The following is a 24,221-nucleotide window of genomic DNA, read 5'->3' as shown; positions in this document are numbered from 1 at the left end:
GATGGATAACCAGATGAAAGACGCCAACTTTTCTTTCCTTCAGGATAAATATATCATTCGCCCCAATCACAGAGATATATAAATATAGAGTGTGCTTCTCTCTCGTTTTCGCGGGACCATTTGAAGCCTCTCTCGTTTTGACGTTAGACTTCCAAATTTTGCGTAGCGCGTAATGTATTTCATATGGGATTTGACAGATACCAATTATTTGCGTCGATTTTTTTTGTATATTCGCTTGATCTTGATTCGTTTCTTATTAGGTATGAAACGCTAATACATCCAAGCTCGCCATACCGTGCTAATTTTTCATTTTGCATTAATCGTGGATGAATAATATTGCCTAACCAATCACACAGTAGGCTACATTGCTCCGAGTGGCTTACCGGAATCGCCAACTCATTTTCTTGTATTTGGCCATAGTTTACCTAGCCCGGCTTCATATTTTGTGCGCCTTAATACCATTTTTTGCTAATTAAAATGTTATCGGAGCTAAGACATTGATTATTGTAATTTTCCAAATGAAGTTGTTTCCAATTTAGAATATATTCGATTTCCAATGTTCAAAAAAACTTTTCATAACATACCGTATATGCTCGTTTAACCGCCCGGTCTTGATTAAGCGCCCGTTTGAATAGCCGCCCGTGTGAACAGGACATAAAAATAAATACGGGCCGGTGCTTGAGTACCCGCCCGGTGTGAAAGCTGATTTTTCAGTGGTAGAGAGCAATAGGAAATAAGAAGCGTAATATGAGGGAATTACTCTTAAGACGTGAATAATTTGCGTTTGACATGGAAAAAGGATTAATGTCGTCAAATATTTGTCTTCAAAGATACCGGTACCGTAATTTTTGTGTATAATTTTACTTTAAAAATAACAAGCGCCCCTGCTTGAATAAGCGCCGGTTTGAATAAGGACCCGGTTAGTGAGTTTGTTTAAAAAAATAAGCGCCCGGGCTATTAAACGAGCAAATACGGTATTCTGTATAGCCTATTCAGTTTTGGCCACACCTCTGTAATATGATAAGAATCAGAAAACTTGGATAGATAGCGAAGTTTATTTAACATCCAGTCATTAGCCAACAAACCAAACAAATAATAACACACACTAAGTAAACATCTGCCCCACATGAATAAGGTTGGCGGTTCACATTTTACATTATACCTATAATAAAGCATGTTAATTTATTGTAACTAATAATCGTGAAACAAGAGTAATGACACAAATAGGACAAAAATGAAAACAGTAGTGGCAAAAAAAGCGTTTCATTTTATATCGCACAAATGAAAACGTACGAGATGAAAGGTATGAATCAGTACTTGTTCAGAAAAGACTGGAAATACTTCTTAAAACAAATTTTAAACTTAAAATTTATTTTAGGTTTCCGTTGATAGCATTCCAAATTATCACCCACATTACGTAATTTTGGCCATGCCAGGATGAAAAATGTGATACAAATAGACAATGATTGACCTTGTTTAATAACTTTATTTTAAAATTATTCATTGCCAAAGCATGACCTGTTGAGAAAATGACGAAAAATTTTCCTCACTGATGCTGAAATATAATTAACTTTGACAATTTTTTTCTTATATTAACTGCAGAAGCTTGGTCATTAAACTCTTGTGCCATATGTTTGGCTCTTATGCCACAATATGCTTTAATAATGGCCTTCACCATCAAACTAATATGGCAATCACCAAACCCTGTATCGCGCCAGTGGTTTACAAGGTCGGGAAAAATAGGCTTATCGATTAAACCATCTTGCACTGCAATAACGATAGCATTGATGAGCCCAGTGGATTGGGGCAGTCTACCTCCAGAGGTAGCTAATATTCTTTGAAAACATTTTTCAGTTTCTCTACAAACTTTTATAACACTTGCTGACGGAACTGTTAATCCTCCACGGTTTTTAAAATATATTAAACTTGAAGTATGATCAGTAGATGATACGAGAGCCTCCTTGCATTTTATGCAAAACATGGTATCTCGCAGCCTCTTTGCAACAAATCCTGCAATATATTTGATTATTTGAAGCTTGTATTCTGACAACCTGATCGTGTTAGGTATGTCAGCATAGTCATGGTCAGAAGTTAGTGGAGTCCGTGGTTCAAGGTCATATTTCTTCATAAAAGATACTGAGCTTAAACTCATATTATGATTAGTCAGACTGAAGCTGTCCAAAACATTCAAAATGCTTGTTGCATCCTGGGGCTCACAGTTCCCTCCTGTGCCTTTTACCCCACTTCTCATAAGCAGTCGTTTATAGGCAGAAGTAAATTGTTGCACAGTTGGATTATTATTGAATCCCCCAGCACCTCTTACAGCACAGAAAAAGAGTTCCAAATGATCTTGACTAAATTTGTACATTAAAAGATATTTTAAATATTTTGAAGTGACCAAGTCATTGAACACGCCTTTTGCACTGGATACAGATAACAAAAAGCCAATAAAGCCAGTTTTTCTTCTTGACATCAAGATTGGTCTTCCTGAAGAATCCTTCAACTGTGCAATGTATGCACATGCCTGATTCATGAATGGTTCCCAAATATGCTTATTTGAAGGTCTTAGTGGCTCCTTAAATCGTTTAGCGAAGGGATTTCTGGAATTTAGCACATCAAAAAGCTGGTCAAAAATTCTGATAAATTTTACAGTTGCTTGACTTCCACTAAACTGCTTGAATTTCAGCACCGTATTAGAGTATTCGATCGCATCTGCAACACTGCTGCTCAGGGTTTGAGCAGCAATATCAACTTTCATCTTTTGTTGATACCAGTGTATATGTCTTTGCTTCAACTTGTTTGCAAGCCTAAGACCTTCAGTTGATTGGAGTTTTTGCAACTGCACAAAATATTCCCACAAAATTTTGTTCCCATTGCCATCACGCAAAACACCCCACTCTGCAAGGGTGTTTCGGACTAATTTAAGCATGTGACAAACGTCCATGAAAACATAAATCCGCTCAGATGGGCACGAAGGATGAGTAAAATATGATTGCATGCTTACATGCGAGGCAACAACTCCTAATTGAGAGAGCATTGAAAAATGACAAGATGGCCCGTCACAAGTTAAGGATACCACCTTGGCTCCAGTTTCACTCAATCTTTGAATCCCAATCTTTATGATGTTTGCTCTTTCTTCTCCGGTCAATCCATTAATGAGAAAATATCCCAAAGGTACTTTCCAGGACCCATTCACACAAACAGCCATCAAAACAAGAGCTTCCTTGGCAAGTGGGGCAGAATCATCCTGATTTTCAGCATTTCCCAGGTCAACAAAGCCCCGATACCTTTCTCCATCCCAAGCAACATGTTTCCTAATTGCCATTTCATCAATCATCATAGCACAAATCAATGGGTGCGATGCAGCACTCACCTTCAGCCGGATCGCATCAAATGCAATTTTTGTGAAACCAGGCTCAGCTGGAAGTTTCTGGTACCATTTTCTTATTACGCTTGGATGTGGTAAAGCCAGATTTAAGACTTTCCGCACATATTGATACGCTTTATTTGAATAGAACTGTAAAGTCATGGCAAAAGTTTTTAGCTCCTTGGGATATTTGACGCCTTTTCCAGTTTGTAAATTCATTAAAATTCTATTGAAGATTGATGAAGGTATAGATCGCTGTAGACTTTCTTCACATGAAGCACTCACCAAGTTTTTCTTTCTCAGGGACTTTAGCACCGTTTCAAGAGATTTTACATGTTTTTGCAATCGATATGTTTTTTTTTGACAAAGCCGGAGTCGTTTTCTTACTGCTTTTAAATGTTGTAAGCTGAGATTTAATTTTTTTAACTTTGTAGGTGAAGCAATGACCTGTGAATATGAGTGGTCATGGAGCACATTGTTAAATTTCTCCTGCACTGACCACTTCTGCTTTACACATGAATGAAATTTTCTTTTTGTCGGTGACTTTCGCTGTTCGTTGACCTGCAAGAAATTTTGATGATCATGAGCATGTCCCACTTTAGATGCGTTAAACTGAAGCATGTGGCAAAAAACGAGAATTTTGAAAATTAAGAAGGCATTTGTCGTAAAAAAAAATCTCACACATCACATAAACAGATGATTTTATATAGTTATTCCGATAAACTAAAAATTAAAATACATAACAGATCAAGTCTATTACCATAAGCTAAAATACTAGGTATATGCATGCTATAGTGATCTTAATTGCCTGATATATGAAAAAAACACCCATTAAAATATGTGACAGAATTTTTTGTCGCTTTGGGTACAACATTTAAAGTTATGGAGGATTCCATTTGTTGTTTATCTTATGCATACCTTTCTTAAATATTTTGGAAATGCTTTGAATCGGGTCGGAACAGCATTGTCCTTAATTCTTGTGCGTTGCCCGGTTCTCTTAATATCGCTCTCTTTAAAATGGTCAGAGCATAAACGTGAAGAACTAGTTGGAATCCAATTCGCCCTCCGCAAAGCAGTTACCCACTTCTCGCAAAGTGCCTTATTCAAAGGAAATCTGAGAAAAATATTGTTAATTATGTATGAGCAAAAAAGAACTGATAATCATTTCATGCAGTAAGTGCACAATTTATTCGGATTTGAGCTACTTGAATTGAAGCAGGCCAGAACCAGAATTTGGATTTAACATAGTCTATCTGTATAGTCAAAAACGCTCTTTTCTAGTCAATAATAGTTTTATGCGCTAAATTGTTGACCACTTTGTATGTTATAAACTTGCTGTCGCCTTCAGCCCAAATGATTTAAATGCTTATACAATTTTTCCAACAACTTTGACTAAATTACAACTTTACTACAAACTGACTTCTGACCTTATAGTTACAGAAGACGAGCCTCAATACTGTACCGAGACAGCTATACCTGTATGCATTTACTCTAACATATATCTGTTTATCATGATAATAAAACTAGCTTTATCTTTTACAATGTTTAGCAGGCTATGAACAAATTGCTAAAACACACACTGGCAGACAACTGAAAACTGATATTGTTAACACAAACTGCTGGGCTATTTTTCTTACTTATGAAATGTCCTTGGATATTTTCGTTTCAGCACACTTTCCTCGTCATCATCTCCCTCGCTATCACTTCGAAAGTCCTTCCTTTTAAAACGTTTTCTGCAACCATATGCGGAGCACTGAGTACCAATACCGCTACTTTTTCCAATCATTTTCTCCGCCTCAGATTTTTTTGGCAATGCCATACCGTACCTTTAGTTAAACTATTCCGTAACTATATCGTACTGTCAGCCTAAAATATAAAAAAAAAATACTAACTAGCTAGTGACAAATACTAACCTAGCCACCTATACTTAGGGAAGTTTGAACGTAAATACCCAATTATGAAACTAGCAGCTTTTAAACACGAAAAACAAGCCAAAACCAGCGAACTACCCTACCAGCAGGAAGAAAGTTTGGAAGCATAAGTGCCAAGATGGCGGCGATCAAATTGTCCCGCGCAGCGACAACGCAAAACGAGAGAGAAGATCGTTCCATATATTTCCAGTTCAGTGGCCCCAATATATATGCTCATTGTTCACCCATACATTCTATGGTTCAGTGGTGTCGTCTTGACAACCCAAGAACACTTCTCATGCCAGATTGGCCTGAGTATTGTTACGGGCTTAATCCTAAATTATTTTGATCATTTTAAAAATTGTTTTTTCATTTTATGATATTTAAACAAATTTATTGTTCCAAGTTCTATTCTTTTATTTTAGTTTTGATGATTTTATATTTCTAGGCATTGTTCTAGTCAAAAATTTTCCTGGTTCAATTTTTAATGTGGTATATTTCACGTATCCTATGAACCAAGGAGACTAGAAACAAAGTGTTATTTTATAGTCACTTTGGTATGAACTGAGTTAGTCTCTCTGAAATCTAAAGCTTGTCTGGCCGCTTGTATATGCATGCCGAAGTTCCATCAAAATGGTTAGCAAACTAGTTGCAGAACGATATTCTCATGGATTAACAAAAACGCGAGGATTGTATGACATAGCAGATGCAGAAAACGAGCAATGGGAAGCAAGGAGACAACAACTGAACAGTCTTGGTGCACTTTCACTGTTTACCCAACAGGTAAGCTGATGGGGACTCCATTTTGGTGGCATATTGGTTAGTTTTGTCAGTCAATACCATTATCGCAAAGTAAAATTATTTTGTTATTCATTACTACAAGAGTACTGTTAAATAAAATTAAGTTTATAGAATGAGAACATTTATATATCAAATACACATACTGACATGGTCTAATCAGTGTGACAGTGTGATACACTTTAAAAACACCAAGACATGCTCAATATTTTAGTATATCAATTATAACAATAAATACAAACATGTTTCTTTAAAAGACAGTCTTGTTGCACTGTCTCTCCATATCGCCATGTGTGACGGCCACCACACTGCCACAAGTGACACATGATTTATATTATTATTGCGCCAAACATTGCATGATCATGAGATTCTGTTGTCATGCTAGACATGCTCATATTTGGGACTAACATAATATCTGGAAACATTTCCCTTTTTAATTCATGGAAGCAATTTTTGACACAATGACTTCAGCGCCCATACATTTGAGCATTGCTCCCTTTTTATTCTTGTCTACATTTTAATTAAGTGAACAAGTAATGAATTTTTTTTGTCTTGATTTTCATTTATTTTTAAAATGTTTTAATATTTAACAGGAAGATGCTGTTGAAGAAAAAACACCTAAACTACAATTTGATTCAGTAAGACCAATAACACCCATCAACGATAGTATAAAATCAGCTCCCAAAACATATCCAAGTTTTTCCAAGTTGATTTATCGCAGAATAAACCCTCGTCCAGAATGGAATCATATCTCTAAAGAGGATCAGAGCAGTCTTGTAAGTACTATTTTGAATATCACTACAATTAAATGGCTGTGCTGCTCAAATTCATTGATAAATATCAAAAGTATTAATTCAGCAAATTAATTTTCTGGATTTTATCACTCGAACAAGTATCATTTGTTCATGAAAAATGTCAATGCAATATATGTCACAAAATGAAAATGATAAATGTTTGGTCTTATATCAGGGGTATCAAAAAAAACCAATTGGACACGTAGTGGACATAGCGATCGTTTCAATATTATGTTGTTGTTCTTGTTCTTTGACACATTTTTAAAGTCGCTTTTGATTACTGGACCAATTGCTTTGAAATTCTCAGTGGTTGAAGATAAAAAATTTCTTCAGAAGGCTATTACTTTTTTTTTGCTATGACGTCATCAAAATTATTGCCATTAGGTGGCGCTACGTGTCCATATATTTGAGCATAGCTCTCTTCTATTTTCTATGTAAACCTCACATGAAAATTTCGGTGTTGAAGAAATAATAAAAAATCAGCTTTCGATTGTTGTTTTTGATTGTTAGTGATCACTCAATTTCATTACAAAAAGTTTAGAGGTGGCATTTTAAATCTATGTACATTCCTTATGTATAATGGTTTTTAAGAAGCTTATTAAGCCCGTTATTGTGGATGTGCTGTGCAAATTTCCCATTTTCAGGGAGCAGTAATCATGGGTGAAGTGAATGCTATTTGGCCAGTACTTCGAAGACAAGTTTCTGATCCATTTCTAACGCATCAGCAAAATAAAGAACTACAGAGAAGAATAACCGTAAGAATAGTAGTTTGTAAATTTGATTCCCCATATTGAAGTATTTTTAAGCTTCAAATTGAATGTGGATGCTCAATGACACATCGTGCTAAGCATTATGATCATACTTGCCGTTGTAATGCTGATTACTCTGGCTTCAAATCCTGTGTGAAATATTCAAGTGCGAGTTTAAATGCTGTTCATGTTATCTTTGATTAGTTTGACTTTCTCCATCATCAAAGTTCATGCTGGCTGATTAACGGCACTGAGGACGAGAGGCTGTGGTTTGCCATATGAGTATTTGGCACACCTTATTTTGTTTCCCCTTCGATGAAATATTATGATACTTCTATCGTAAAGGTTCCCAGTGTAAGGGAATTTGCCAAACAAATTTTCAGGTTTATGCTTTTGATTAAACAATATCTTGAGTTGTTATCGAACAGCAAGTAACTGAAATTTACATCAGACTTTCTTGTTTGAAAACGTGATTTTCAACAACCAAATGCAATACTGTTATAATCACAATTTAATGATAACATAACTTCATAAGGTTTAAATTGATCCACTCTGTTAACCTATGATTCTATTTTAAACTAATTTTTCTATATTTTATATTTTTAACAGGTTCATTGTGTCACAGTTTGTGAGCAGTTATTTATACATTATGCTGACAAAGTGAAAATTCTCAACAGCAGAGGTGTTTTTAGCAATCCTGCAAATTTATCAAGAATTAGAGCACAACTTGCACTAGATGCCGGAAAATAGTAAGTACAAAATATGTGCAGATCCTCCATCTTCAAAATCATTAATAATGGGGGCCAGTATTACCAATATTTCTGTATGCTAGAATGTAATGTGTAATCAAAGAATATGAGGTTTATGATTCAAAGGAATGGAAATATCCAGCTCTAGTGCCTGGGACATTTTTCAAGTGTCGATGATATAAAATTTCATATTATAGTTTTCAAATATTTAAAATAGTTTAATAATTTGATAAATGAGATCCAGCTAAAATATGAAAATTTTTTCTCCTTTTGTCTAAAATTTTCCTATGTAGGCCTACCTTTCCTACCAGTTTTTTTGTGGGAAAATGACACAGAATGCAATGGATAAATCTGAATATTAATTTACCAGCTTGAATATTTTATCAATACGTCGACATATAATATCAGATCTCAAGAAACCATCAACAAAAGAAGTTATAACTTATAACAGAGATGAAGTTATAGCTCCTTCACCAGTCACACCCATGACAACAGAAGTGAGATGTTTTTGTGCTCTTTTCTTGTTGTATCAAGCATAAGAAACTGTCTAGATACCTCTGTTAAACTCTCATCAGTATTGAGGTTTGATTCCCGATGTTGAATATATACTGATTTATGTCCTCCTCTCTCAGGCTTATTAAATTCAATCAATAAAAAATTTCAATCTTTTTCGCTTGTAATCTTTGTTTGATTTTGTGTAGTAAACCTCCTTGTGTTGTGAACTTCTAGCATTTATATCAGAGCTGAGGCAATTTCTGGTACTCGATTTTGTAAAATTCATGTCCGAAACATGTATATATGCATACATATGAATGTTGAAAAACTTTTATAATGCTATTCGATCGGTTTCAACTGCATTAATAAAGTTACAACCATCCACCTCCATTATTGTTGCAGATTTCTGTAATTAAATTAAATCTATAAAATTTTAAATCTAAAAAATTTCTGAAGGACATTGTATGCTGGAAAAGAACAAATAAAAAAGTTGTCTCTACTATATCGGTACCCATACCTGACATTGTCTCATAACTGAATAAGAGAATGAAGTCTAATTATAAAACGTCCAATCACACATACTATATCTAAATTTGAAACTGAGTATCTGGTTATTTTTATGTTGAATAGAATAAGGCATAAAATTTAGCTTGTTATGACATCTGTAGTAATGTATCTGGTTAAGAGTAAATAAGTTTTTGTTAATTTTAGAGTCCGAAACAGGAACTGTCGTTTCGTGATCTTGTGAAATCAAGCAGACCAAGGAGAAAAATGAAATATCAGTTCAATTTAAAAGCTGAAATTAACAGTATGCAGTCACAGATGCCAACTATTAGTCGCTCTAAGGTTAGTTTGATAGTATGTAGAAGGAACATTAACTCAAACATGGTAATGGTGATATGGTCTTCATGCCTGGGTTGCTAAGTTAAATTTTTCTGCAACTAAGATTGATATACTTAACAAAGTCATTTGGATTCTATTTTTATCCATATTCGACATTTTTTGATATCAATTGTTCTGGAATTTTTTAATTGTTATAATGTATATTTATCTGTGCTTAATTTTTATAAACCTCAATCAGGGATGTCCAAAACGAATAAAAAATTCGAATATATATTCAAAATTTATTATATTCGATTCTAATCAATCAACTTATGCAATTGTAGTAAACTTTAGCAGAGTGAGAGTAGAAATCAATTTCAAATTTTCCTCACTGCTTTCATGCATTCCCTTTTATATCCTAGATTCATCAGCTTCAACCATTAGCGAAGCAAGAGCCCTTTATTTATGCCGATGAACAGGAGGATGAATCCAATATGGAAGATGACAGTGATATGATTGAGAGCGCCAGAAGAGAAGAAAAAGATTTAGAGATTGATGATGACCACATTTCGGTTTCATCGTATCCAATGTTTGTTCTTTTTATTTATTTGTGATGAAAGAAACTATCTTACTTTTTTTAGATCTTTTGTCATTATGGACCTGGGGATAGATGTTTTGGTCTGGGTTCCATGACTGTACTTGTTCTATTATGATGTATGGTAGTGCCTTGTGTCCAATTTTGGGGTGGGCTGTTAGAACCAAACTAACATAAGTCTCGTTTTTGAGCAAAAGTAATTTATCTATAATTACTTTCTGTTACAGGCTGAAGGACATAAGATATTGACTATATATATCGCCGCATTAAAACAGATTTAGCTCATGTCACATTTTACGGTTTTGAGAGAATGGCATTTTTACGTCTGTAATTAAGGAGTGATCTTTCATTAAAAACCTGTTTTTATTAAATTCCTAATCCGCTATGAATCGATAATATTTTTGTTGGGTTACTTAAAAATTTCTCAATGAGGGAATTGAATTGCACCTTTAGAATTCTGGAACATAGATGTCCATCAGAACCTCTTGGTCAGCACACTCTTTTAATCGAAGAATTACGTCAAAGACAAGAAGTAAGCATCTTTACTACGAGGCATTTTATTTGTATCAAAATAGGTATAACTTGTTATTGTAACTGTTTAAATATGATATTTTAAATTTCACATTCTATATATTGGAAGACTACAAATCCTATTTCCATGGATAGTAACAAACAGTTAATTGTTTCACTGTGAGATTTTAACAGCCAGGTGGTTGACGCTTTGTGCTAAGCTTAGGAATATGTTTGCCATCGATCATGGTTTGTATGTATCCCATTGTGGATGTTTATGTCAAGAGAATTGCTGGATTCCTTGTCTCAACTGCTGGCTGGTTACAACATCTGGAACAAATACCTGGCTAACTAATCCCAGACTCGACATGAACTAATAACTGGACAAAGGCTATGGTACACCATAAGCTTGAGCCATCTTTTCTTTCCCTTGGATAAATATGAAAAATATCAATAGTCATTGAAAATATATCAATTTTTTTCTTGCGCTTAAGGAAGAGGATGAAATCATCATGAAAAGTCCTTCTACCATACTTCCTAGTAGGCAGAGAATACATTCAGTAACACCTATTGTACCACTGGAACATCAGCAAAAGTGCAGGACCTCACTCGGACTTGAAAGAGGTTTGAACTATGTGGATATAACAATTATTATTTCGTTTTTAACCTGGCTGTTATGATTGTACTATTTCAGTATTTTTGATGTGTGAAATTTTATCTTGTAGCGGGTTATTTAGTTGTCAAGTACTGAACATAATTCAATCAATACTTAGCAAATAGGAATTTTTCTCAAAAGCAAGGCCGCCAAGCATTTTTTGCAGCCCCCTGCTGGAAAAAGACTGCATACAAAATTTAGATTTGTTTTTTAACTTCATATGAACTATTATCTAATCTAACATATGATGACCGACATCAAATGCATCAGTCGCATTGACATTTTTTCATTAACATTAACTAGGAATGAGTTACATTGTTTGGCAAATAGATTTGTGTCAGTTGATGTTTTTACATTGCCTACCGTAAGTCTTTATTTTGGGATATTTTACATATTAAATTTTAGTCAAAGCTACATGATACAGTCTTTAGAAAAAATTAATTACTTTATTCAATATGGCCCCTCGCAAAAAAGGGAATGTGACCCTTGCGAAAAGCAAGTACTACTCACTAAAATAACATAATATATTATCAGTATTACATGATGACTCCAGAGATGTTGATTCACTGGATCCAAAGGAGGATCTCAGGTTGCTCATGGAACGACAAGAAAGAGAGCGTAAGAAAGAAAGAGAAAGTCAAGAAAGAACGCCAACTGACCCATCAACTCATATTCCACCATTAATTCAAGCATTAACAAGGTGACATCTTCGATTGATGATGAATTTGTTCACTTTCACGCGAGAATCTTTCATATTCATATATAGTGTTTCATAATGGATATTATTGATTGGCAGTTGGCACATCGTGCTAAGTATTAGGTGGTTCGCATAACTGCTGGTTGGTTACGGCGTTCTCCATTAAATCCATGCATTTGAAACAAATAACTGGTTAACTATTCCCATACCTGACATGGACCAGTGAGCTGATGGCTTAATCATGTGGAGTACTGCGGCCTCTTGTCTAGTTACCAGCCCATGTTGAATATAGAATTACTTATCCAATTATTTGTTTCAGATGCATGTCATGCATATGATATGCCCAAATGCATGCATGACAATTAGAAAATTGTCCAATGAAACATCACTATGAACCGTGCAGTAAAGTTCTGAAACATATATTCAAAAATACAGCACACTTGAGCATAATTTGAATTACCAAATATGAAACTATTGCTTTCTTTGGCAGACGAGAGGCCCAAGATGAAAAAGTTCGAAAGTTAAAGATCAAAGAGAAAGAGTTAGATATGAAATACAAAGAGGAATTGGAGGAAAAAATGAAGCCACTGCCTGAACCTCAGTATCCTCAACCAGCTGTTGTACAAACTAAGCTGGTGAGATTACCAATTTGTAGTTTTTAATTTGTAGTAACATATTACTAGATAGAATCATTAACAGTCAATGACACTTGTATATCATTTTATAGCAGACTGCCTGCACACTTTATTACATAGTTGCTATCATAGTTGGCGAGTTTGACATAACTATGGATGCTATTCATTGAATCCACTGGACATTATTCACACAATATTGTAGATTGGATTCGCTTTTTTATATATTGTTGTATCTGATACTTTTATTTTGCAAACTCTTGGTTGGCCACATGGCTCGCATCCTTTATGTGACTTGATGTATTTATTTGAATATGTTTGTCATCATACCACCGAATTGTTCTTGGGATGATAGCTGCCAAAAGATTGTTGGGTATTTATAGACATATCAATGTGCCTGAAATGGCAAAGTAACTTGAAGTGTGACTTGACAGGGTTTGACATGTTATTGTAAATTATGTCATTTGCTACTTGCCTTTATTAGGATTCACGTTGTAATTAAGGCATCTTTTTTTCTCTACCTGGACAAATTTGGAAATTGTCATGTTTAGATAACTAGAAATAAAATAAAGTTTTCCTTAATTCAGATTTTGAATACAGTACACAAATAATCCATTCCAGATATCCATATTCTTAAATTTGAAAGTTATATCTCCAGATGCCATAACATTACTGTATACTTTTTAGCCTGGTGTTAGTAATCCGGTTGACAGAACTGCAATCACAATCCGAGCATCTGATGTAAAATTAAATGATCATGTTGATTTATCAACTGTAACTCTTGGATCTTATCAACCAGTTTACAATGATCTCAAAGGTAGAATAGAATTTTTATAATTATCCTGGAGAGAAGGGAGGGCGGTGTTCGATATGGTGGCTTAATGATATGGCATACTACAACCTTTCATCCAGTTAACAGTCCATGTCAGGTATGGGAATAGTTAGCCAGTTCTTTTTTTCATATCGGCGTGTAGGGGTGTTCAAAATCGAATATTTTTTTGATTCGAATCGAAGATTTTTCCCTAATCGAACCGAATAATCAAATATTATTGCACAATCCTAATTCTGTCTCTATCGTACAATAAAAACTCCTCATGCGATTTTGTGATGACATATGTGCATTTACATCTAAATTACTGCTGATATTTTGCATAATTATGTTTTCGGGGTTATAAAAGGAGATCATGGTTCCATTAACTTGTCAGAAAATTTAGAAGTCCCTAAATTTGGGATTTCGAAAACTGTTGAGTGTTGTGAGTTAAAAATTGCACACACTCTCAATACTTTATTTACTCAATTCAGATGAATTCAGTTTTAATAAGGCATGCAAAGCTATTTTAATCTCATTATAATTAGTCTTAACTTAGTAATTTTCAGCAAAATGATTAACAACCATTAATATTGATAAAACTGTTGCCCAAGAAATTTTAAATTGCATTTAGCGAGATCTCGTATTCAGAGCTAGGGATGACATTATTATTTGATGATTGTATAGTTACTGTACAAGCGTTACAACAGCCATCAAAAGGCAAAAGTGCAATGCTTGTTCATAGTAATAGACATATAATACCAAGTATTGCCATCATAGGGAATTATAAATTTCATTGGAAGCAGGTATTGCCATCATAAGGATCCTCCAGCATGTGTTTCAGCTTCAAGTTACCCCTACCACATTCCTATGATTACTGACTCAACAGTTTTGAATCGATTCTATTTATAGAACTAGCATTTCGTACCGAAACTAAATTGCCGTTTTCCCCTTGTGTACTCTCTCAAAAACGTCATTATTAATAATAACCTTCCGATTATGACCATGCATGAAATGGAAAATTACATACCACCTAGCATTAGGAGAGACACCATTTTACAGCAAAAAAAAGCGAGAGTTTCACTTGCTCGATGAAAAGCGCCGTGCAAAGGTGTTCATGAGGCTTTTTCTCGCTTGATGTACCGCATTTTGGCGATTCGCAAATCAGCCGAAAAAGGATTCGAATAACTTTTGATTCGATTTCGAATATCCGGTTCGCTTGGACAGCCCTACCAGCGTGATATGCATTTTTTTTTAATTCAACAAGCTATAAAAAAATTTAAAAGCCTGTATAAAGTATAAAAGCTTAACATTCAGTATTTGCAGATCACAGAACTTGATATGAATGTACATTCAACGTTTCAACATTTTTACTGATTAGAAGCAGCACTCTTTCACTTACTGTATTTGATCAGCCAGATATGATTGAGTTTAATATTTTGTTTTCAATTTGATTAATGTATTGTATTGTATATTTTTGCAGGTGATATATCTCAAGCCACTGTTAAAGAACTTGATGCAAATTTATTCCAAGGCGGGGAATTAAAAGAAGTTTATTCAGAAATAATGAAAACCGTTCCTAACATTCATCAACATTATGATAATGATCCTCTAGTAAGTGTTAATTTACATTCTTATGATTAACAATGACAGTTTTCTTTAGTGACACTCGCATATTATTGCACATGAAGTTAATCTATTCATTGTTTTGTTGTGGTTAATCTTGTTGTCTGCTTGTTGGGGTGATTGCTTTTTGATTTGAAAAAAAATGTTGGTGTTTATTCCTTTTATTTCAATTAAATGGGGAAACTTTTTTTTATATCGTTTGACTGCCTCTGTCCCCCCCTTTTCAGCAAACTCTTTGCTCTAAGCCCTTAGCGATACTGATGTGCAACCTCCGTATTCAAATATCCGAGCATTGCTCTCTTGTCTTAAAGCTAGCTTCATTGCATGTATACAAATATCAAAAAATAAATTTTTATTTAATGTCTCATATTAAGCTTAATGTTCTCTTAAATTTGCAAAGTTAATAAATGCCCATTTTTGTTCTCTAGTATAATCATATAATTTTTTGTGAATTTAGATTGTTACACCTGGAACAAATGTTGATCTCAGTCAAATTTTGGCATCAAGTACGCTAGTAAGACCAAGCTCACAACAAGTAATTAATCCTAAACTCAGAAGATATGAATTTGATATGCCTTGGCAAGGACAGGTATGAAATATAGCACTTCAAAACTTGTGTAAAGTTTGACATGGGTTTATTTCACATACAACTAAACATTCTTTAACACTGAATCCAATTTTGCCAACTTGATTTTATCATTTTCAGTTAAAATCTCTAAATAATTTGATAACTCTAATAGAGCTAATATATTACACTAGAAAAAATTTTGGTACTCCCGTAGTGTGTGTACCAGGTTAGGGTTAGGCCATAATTTTATTCAGATTTCCTTATTTTAGTTCTATTACAAGTTCGGGGACTATCTGTGTTAGCTCAGTGAATATCCCCCCTGCCCATAGGCTTCTGTCCCTTCACACAACTTGATGGAAAGTAGGCGAACAAAATTAGTTACCTCCATATTGGTACACACACTTATGGAGCGCCAAATTTTCAACTTTATGCTAGTATGACATCATGTTGTTGTTATCAAATATAATCTACTTATAAATAAAATTTCAAACCTACAGCAAATGATGTGGATGAAATCGACCACCCACCCACAGTCCGGTTATCCAGAAAGCGATGCAAGTTCCATGACACAAGCACATGGAGAATGTGTGATGCCTTTTCATAGATTTACTCCAAGTCAACTCAACCACCCAGGGGTGGAAAAGGGATCTAGAGCATATGCTTCTTGGCTTCAGTGGTGGAAAAACACAATAAACACTGATGACTTCTTCAAGTATTTATCAACTCAGGTTTGTTTTGAAATTTTTTTTCAACCTACTCTTTTAAATGATGGGATAGTATTTACATAATCATCCCTGGGGAGAGGAAAGTCAATAAGACGGCTCAATCATATGGGGAACCACGGCCTTTCGTCTGGTTACCAGTCCATGTCGGATATGGAATTAGTTAGCCAGTAATTTGTTTTCGGAAGCATGAACTTGATGGTGGACGAAGCCGTAAATGAACAGCGGTTACGTAAACCACCTTACGGCTGTGAGGAGTCCAGCGATCTTCTCACACATAACCATCCCGCATGAGATTCGAACCTGCGAACCCACGCAGGGTAATCAAAGGTGTGGTGGCGAGCGTATCCCTAACGTTTAGTATGATGCGCCACACCGCCAAGCCGCTATCAGGTGGTTTGAAATTTTTCATTCTTTTTTAACTTCTTACCTTCTACATTTTCGAGATTGATAGATTTTATTTTGTTGCAATCAAGTATTATTAGGAAGCAAAATTAGATTCCATTCATACATTCGATTAGTTGTGAATGCATCCCTCATATGATATAACATCTGTTTCTTTCTATCCTAGGACACAGATTTCCTCAGTGTGCTTTTCCATTTTTATGATAGTGATGCAGCAGATTCGGAAACTGAATCTATGAGAACTGCCAAGATGGATGCCCAGAAGTCAGTAAACTTTATTCATTGTTTTCAAACAATGAAGCTACCTAATTATATCATAACATTCGTACAATCAAACCATTTTGATTGAAGATAAGACTATGTAGGAATGGCTGCAGAAATGCACATATGAAGAATATATGAGTGTTTTATTATTCAGCTTTGTAATTTTTTTTTCATTTTGTAAATCTGAATTGATCTAGTTATCAGTAAAATCCTGATACAATATTCCTACGGTATGCAATGTGAGATCAAAATACTTGAAGATCTCTTATTCTAATGCATTTCATTCAAACTGAATCTCTCAATTGTTTCATGACCTAGAACAAGTTGCCCAGTTCTTTTTATCCTAGTCTATTTTTAAAATTTTAGAGAGAGAGATAAAAAACTAACTGCTCTGAAGAAAGAGAAAGAGGAATTTGTAGCTGGACTGTGGAATGTAAAAGCTGTAACATTAGGAGGATTGGGAAAAGATCCAGAAATGGAAGGTTTGGAAATAGATAGATCCAACTAATATTACCATATAGCTCTTACTTGAGTTAAATCTGAATCTTTTTTTTTTGTATTCAAATATCCTGTATTGAAAATTTGAATCATTCTGCTTCTGAAAATTATCATACCTCAAATTTTGAGAAATATCATGATAATGCTAAAAATTAGAATGGCATTGATAAATTTAATGATGAATGTATTTTAAACATTGTATCCCAAATTGATATTGCTTGATCAGCATTGAACTTCGACCGAGACGAATGATCAAACAGATTCAAAATCGGGCAAAAAATAGCTTCCAGCTAGATTGTGAGTTTTATAAATGATATTAGAATTCCATAAGGTGTTTACATTTTATCCTATTTTCACAGAAGAAGAGTTTTCAGATTTTGGGACTCCTAGACTTTCTGACAGAAGTCAGTCAATTTCACAACTAGGGTCAAGAAGTATGAGAGATTCAGGAACCCCAAGATCAACAAGGTCAAGGTGTGTTTATGTATCATTGTTGTTAAGTCACTCAGTTCCAGACTATTTACATGTTTCGCATTTTCAGAAGATTAAGTGGAATTTGAAATTTAAATTACAACTAAATTATAATCTACATAACTCATTTTAACCAGATTAAATACTTTGGATTGAAATATTTTCTTGATTCTGAAAAATATTCAAAATAAACAAAACACTTTAGAGTGACAATGTGGCAAGATAGGATGATAAACATGAACAAGACTAACTACATTTGAGATACTTGATTTCAATTTAACTTCTCTAATAATTTTGTTTTAATGATCATGAATGCACATTAATGCTTAGGCTATTCTTTTACACAATTTTCATTGGCCAACGCCTTGGACCTTACTGTCCACAAATGGTTATCTAGGCCTCGATGTAATGCATAAAACACAACATGTCAGGAACTTCATTGTGTTTTTAGCGTGGTAAAGATCATTTATATATGTGAAATTTTCCCAACAGAAAGGGCTTCTTCAAAAAAGAGTCATAAATGGGATTGAAAAATTTTTTATATCCTGTATTTCAGGCCTTTTTTTTTATCCACGTTTTCAGCTTGATTGTGATATATAAGGTACTCCAAATTTCTAAAGCAACCACTGCAGTGTATCTAATGAATTCTAGTAATATTGCTTTCATTGCAACTGCAGAATTTTCTAATTAATCTATTGCATTGGTAACTCATATTTATTATATAGAAGACAATGACTATTGTTGGCGCATTTCGTAATAAAACCTCATCAAATATTTCCTTTTGAAATTGCGAAGTCACAGTTTTTATAACCCATTCCCTCTATTTAGCTCAGAAGAGGTTTCAAGAAAAGGATGTAGCATTATGGGGTTATATCAGAATAGATAAATAAATTTTACTGTAATTTTTAATGCAATATGCAAATATGAATAAGAATACCATTTTAGCAACAAGATAGTTGTGTATTGCTATTATTGGAATCAAGAGGGGTAATGGTTGTTTGACAGTATTTTCCAAAGAGCACAAAAAGTTCTGAAACATTGTTTTCGAAACATTTTATATCTGCCTTCCGAAAGAGCGAGAACAAGAGATGAGAAGTTAATTTCCAAAGTAATGTTTGCCAATCAACTTAAAAATGAATATTCAAGAAAGACTGCATTTCCACAACACACTAATTCTAATGCATTACAAGCATCAAGTAGTAGCAGCTTCGGAGAAACATTATCAACAGAATCTGCCAGTTTTGGATTTCCACGAAAGTTTGGCATTGGTAGCGATCAAGCGTCATCTGATTCAAATTTCGATTATTCCACATCGAATTCATCCGTTTCCTGCGGCACATTAGAAACTGCAGAATCCCTGTACACTACACTAAAAGAGCTTCATGATGGATCTGATCTGACGGACTCTGATTCAACTTTGGTACCTTCTACAGGAGTCAGAAAAACAAAGAAAAAACATCAGATGCCTCCTGCTAGGAGTGCAATGTTTGAAAACTTGCTTAAAATATTACCTATTCAGCTTCATGATAAGTTTGCTGCATATGGCTCGGGAAATATCAAATTTTCAGATATGAGCTTGGGTAATGAAACTGATACAACAGAAACTACAATAGACTGTGTCTCTGAAAGCATCAGTTCTTCTTCAAATGACTTAGTCGATAAATGTGATGAATTGCAGCAATGTGAATATGACAAAGAGATAGATAATGATAAAATTATTGGAGATAGCTCAGGTTTGCCTCAAAGCGGTACTTCTACAACAGGAGAGGAATCCACTTCTGGATATTTTTCTACTAGTGGAGGACATATGAATAATATAGTTGAGGAATTGATTGAGGAACAACTTGAGACAGAGGGTATGTTGGAGTTTTGTTAGAAAGAACTATGACCATTCAATATGTTTGTAATTTGTTAAATAATGATTATATCTTTTTAAACAGTCCTATCAGCTTCTAAAAGTTTGGCCAGCACTGATATTCCATAAAATGTGTCAAATGTTTGCGAATGCAAAACTACTATTAGAAATTTCAGGGTTAGAAAAATACCCACATTCAATGGGAAAATTCCTGTTATCATAAATATGCATCATTATGCATATAAAAAGGAATTCAAAATATGATTTATCTAAAAGCATTTTAATATTTTGCCATTTAAAATTATGAAATTTAAAAACTGATCCTAGCACTGTCAATATTGGATCAAATTTGTTGTTCATAAAAAAATTATAATATTTTACTAAACAGAAGATATCATGAGCAAGGAAAGTTGTAGTGAGGATGACATAAAAGATAATGAAAATCAGAAAAAATGTGAAATACTTGACATGGGTTATGAAACACACACAGGTCTGGTATATTTTAAAAGTGTGGATGATAATTCAGATATTATTATACTAAACTATGTAGCATATGTTTAATAGGTTGCGGTACTAGTGTGAACAGCTAATATATGAGGTATAAAGGAGGAAGTTTAGTTTGATCCCAGTGCAGAAGAGTTATTATTTCAGATTTAGATATTGAGTGTTATATAGATTTTCATTCAGTACTGTTGTGATGTATAGGCTGGAAATTCCTTTTTAGCAATAAAAATGTGCATTCTCTGCAGTGTTTATATTTTTATTCAACCTTTTACTGCATACAAACAAATATTCACGATATGAAATGCATTTGCATGTGATATTCCAGAAGAAGGCTATAAAAGAAAGAAAACATTGAATAGAAGTTTATTAAGAACAGAAAAACCAGTCACAACTACAGAATTTCTCACTCGATTAAATGCCTATTCACATATGACAAAGCTGATTGCAGAAAATTGCCAGAACAGGTAGATTTTATTTGAGTTTGAGCGTAATTCTTCTGAGAAAATTGTTTAAAAAATTTAGTTTGTGTAATACGGAGCTGGAATCATTGTTTATATGATGGTTGCATTGAACTGTTGTAAAGGTGTTATTATTTTATTATTGTATGTGTACAGTTTGTATCTATCCTCTAAGCAGCGTTTTCAAGGATCGATCAAGCTCACACATTTTCATTTATTTCTTTTTAAGCTAAACTTTGAAAGAAGTAAGGATGTGATTCTAGGGAATAATGCTTTTGCTTTTACATCTCCAGGTCTGAATCAATGCACAAGGGAACAACAGTATCATCTAAAAGTCATGCAGATTCTAGAGAAGTAAGTCATAAAATAATTAATTTATACTCCTTCATAAATACATTAAGAATTTTTTTTCATTGCTGCAAAATCTGATCGACAATGTAATAAGATTAATATCACATATAAAAACATGCCAATGAATGGAGTGTCCTAATATTTTAACATGATTAAATGGAGTCTTGCTCTGTCTTTACCAGCCAATATGACATTTTTAATACACTGCATTTCTGAAATAATCTGTTCTGCAGGATGACTTCGTTAACTGGTTGTTGAAATATTATATTAACTTTGAGGTCATTTACACCAGGATAATATTATCAACTGCAACTACTTGATTTATTCTCAGGTATCCACACCCAGCCTTACAATACAAGAAAGACTGGAAATAGTCTGGCAAAAGTTAAAAATGCCTGACTCCCAAAAACTGAATTTTGCTTTGAAATACAGCTCTGATAAATACATAAAAAAGCTTCCAGAAGTAAGTTGCCCATTTTATCGAGTTTCTTTATCTATATACTTGAATACTAATTTGTTACAGCTATAAATATATAATGTGGTATTACAGACTAATTTTGTTATACTTTTGCATTGTTAACGCTCAACAGTAATATAAACTGTACAACCGAAGATGTAATCTTTGTCGTTATTTATACAGATTGTGAGGTCATGGGAGCGGGTCACTGATTTTATTCTTCAACGAGAAAAACTGATGACCAATCTTGAAGTTTTTGAGAAAGAAGCCTCCGATCCAAACAGATTTTTTGAAAGAGGTAGCTTTATTTAATGCTGTCATTTGATGGAAAACCACTTAAGTAAACAAATTTCATTTTGTTACTTTTATCTGCAGAAGCAGTAGTGAATTGCACATTGAGTTGAATTTTTGTTGTTGATACTGGGAGTTGAATTATCAATTTGAACTCTTCTAAAGTTTGAAATTGTTTAACTAGGATTTGATGCAGGGTTTGCCAAATTTTTCATGTACTTCATGAATTATTAATTGTATTGACAGAAGTTTTAGAAAACTGTGAACTCCTATTTAAGATGCAGCACAATATCCCTCACCCATTCAGTGTTGATGTTTCTTGTTATCGATGCATTTCTAATGTGAATTTTTTTCATCTGCTTTTATTATTTGACCCAATCACACATTAGTTTCACAAATGCTGATTTTATTTTATACTTTTATAGTAGTGAAGCAGTCATCCAAATTAATTATGTTGTGTTATGGTATTGATGAGACCATGCACTGACCATGACATTTTGTCATGTTGACAGGTCATCGTGGTTCATCAGCAATGAGACTTGATGAAGCTAAAATGCGAGCAAATTTGCACAGAAAATTAGAAGCAGTTGAATCCACTATCAAGTCTTGCCTGATTTCACTGAAAAGTAGATTTTCTGACACTGTGACATACAATGGTCGGCCATACCTAGAAAAGATGGGATGGGATAAGTATGTAATGACAAGTGTACATTGTAGATGAATAGTTTGTGATCAGTTTAATAACTTTGTTATACAAGGTTTATCATTCATACTTTAACAAACACAATGTGTATCCAAATATATCGCTCTTGATGTGTCTAACATATGCATAGGTTCATGTATATATATATATATCAATTTTCCCATTAGATTATGGAATTAAGTTTTCATGGTGGACACATGAAATACAATTGATGCTAACAAAGATGTGGTACTATTTCTCTAGTTTACTAAATCATTACCATAAATTACAAAGACCCGTACGACGAGATGCATGAATTGTGTGTCAGATAATGTAAGCACACTTTATGATGTATGCTGATTATGTCAAAATAAAATAAATTCCCGAGTCATGACAGGGTTAAGATTTTTACATTAGAATACTTTTATTGCTACAGAATAGAAATGTTATATTTCTTGCAACAAGAAAGAAGATGCACAATGTTGAAAGACCACGGACATCCAGAGCAACTCGATTTATTCCTCCATGTAAATCAACAGACAACTCCCAATATATTACCACCATCTGGTCGGAGATATATCAAGCTACCTTTGAAAAGTGTTAAATTAACCGGCCCTTAGTGTTCGATATAATAGTGCATCCAATACCATGATTTTAAAATATATATTTTAATAAAAACCATATGTGTAATGTAGTTGTGTTATAAATGTGCTTTATAGTCAAAATCTTGATGAATCCATCCTAAACAACTTCATATTGATTATTTGCTTTCATGCAAAAAGGTGATGAGTAAGTTAGATAAGTCAAAACCACGGCCACCCACTCAAAGAGCCTTTGCAGCTGATATCATGGGTCCACTCCGAAGTCATAGATTTTATCAACAGAGAAGGAAGTTTTATTTATTCAACATGTAGGCCAGAAGCAATCCAGGGTAAAAAATAGGCAGGCAAATTCCAAATAGGTTTTCAAAATGTTTGTGATATCTATGTTTTTGTGTGGTAGTTTTGAAATCTGGACAGGAATTTAAATCTTGGTGGTGAGCAGAAAACTGATTTAATCGATCATCCCATTAACTAGTTCACATGATCTAGTCCCCCACATAGATATCCTCTGTCGGACTCCAATGTGTGCAACTTGAGGTGCGCGAACAAGCTTCTCCTATCTAATAGGGACTTATCCTTTTATCGATTACCTCCCAACAAGTTTGCACCCCTTTGTTTTTGTACTGCCTATAACGTTTTGAATAATGATATTGGATGTTGACATAGAAACCTGCCTAACATATTGAATTCACTGGATTTTTTACCAAAATATGGGTGACTTATTAAAATAAAGAAATGAAACAAGTATTATATTGCACATATCTTGTGCAACTATTTTATTATAATGGGCTGATATATTTTATTTCATCCCTTTTACTGGTACTGTGCCAGGGGCCATCTTTTGTCCTGGGTTTCAAATATATAACTGTTTAATTGGCAATCCCGT

General features: G+C 34.0%; 1 protein-coding gene across 4 annotated transcripts; it reads left to right on the top strand.

Moving 5' to 3' along the window:
* The first annotated feature begins 5,703 nt into the window (after positions 1 to 5,703).
* On the top strand, positions 5,704 to 23,423 carry LOC120346349 (coiled-coil domain-containing protein 87-like). Of its 4 annotated transcripts, none has more exons than XM_078115477.1 (26): positions 5,704 to 6,060; positions 6,669 to 6,851; positions 7,514 to 7,624; positions 8,228 to 8,367; positions 8,738 to 8,864; positions 9,574 to 9,708; positions 10,107 to 10,273; positions 10,733 to 10,811; positions 11,284 to 11,413; positions 11,979 to 12,144; positions 12,632 to 12,776; positions 13,461 to 13,590; positions 15,065 to 15,195; positions 15,665 to 15,796; positions 16,273 to 16,503; positions 17,069 to 17,166; positions 17,533 to 17,648; positions 18,024 to 18,138; positions 19,210 to 19,991; positions 20,379 to 20,480; positions 20,823 to 20,958; positions 21,246 to 21,306; positions 21,635 to 21,766; positions 21,944 to 22,058; positions 22,564 to 22,741; positions 23,170 to 23,423. In XM_078115477.1, exons 1-26 carry the CDS (start codon positions 5,911 to 5,913, stop codon positions 23,351 to 23,353), a joined length of 4,176 nt encoding a protein of 1,391 aa, XP_077971603.1. In that variant the 5' UTR covers positions 5,704 to 5,910; the 3' UTR covers positions 23,354 to 23,423. The 4 variants fall into 4 exon arrangements, with proteins under 4 accessions (XP_077971603.1, XP_039271994.2, XP_077971605.1 ...); XM_039416060.2 differs by having other exon boundaries at positions 20,820 to 20,958; XM_078115479.1 differs by lacking the exons at positions 19,210 to 19,991; positions 20,379 to 20,480; positions 20,823 to 20,958 and having other exon boundaries at positions 18,024 to 18,132.
* Positions 23,424 to 24,221: the final 798 nt, after the last annotated feature.

This window comes from Styela clava, chromosome 8 (assembly GCF_964204865.1).
Source record: "Styela clava chromosome 8, kaStyClav1.hap1.2, whole genome shotgun sequence".
NCBI lineage: Eukaryota > Metazoa > Chordata > Ascidiacea > Stolidobranchia > Styelidae > Styela > Styela clava.
This window is presented reverse-complemented; position numbering and strand designations above follow the sequence as displayed.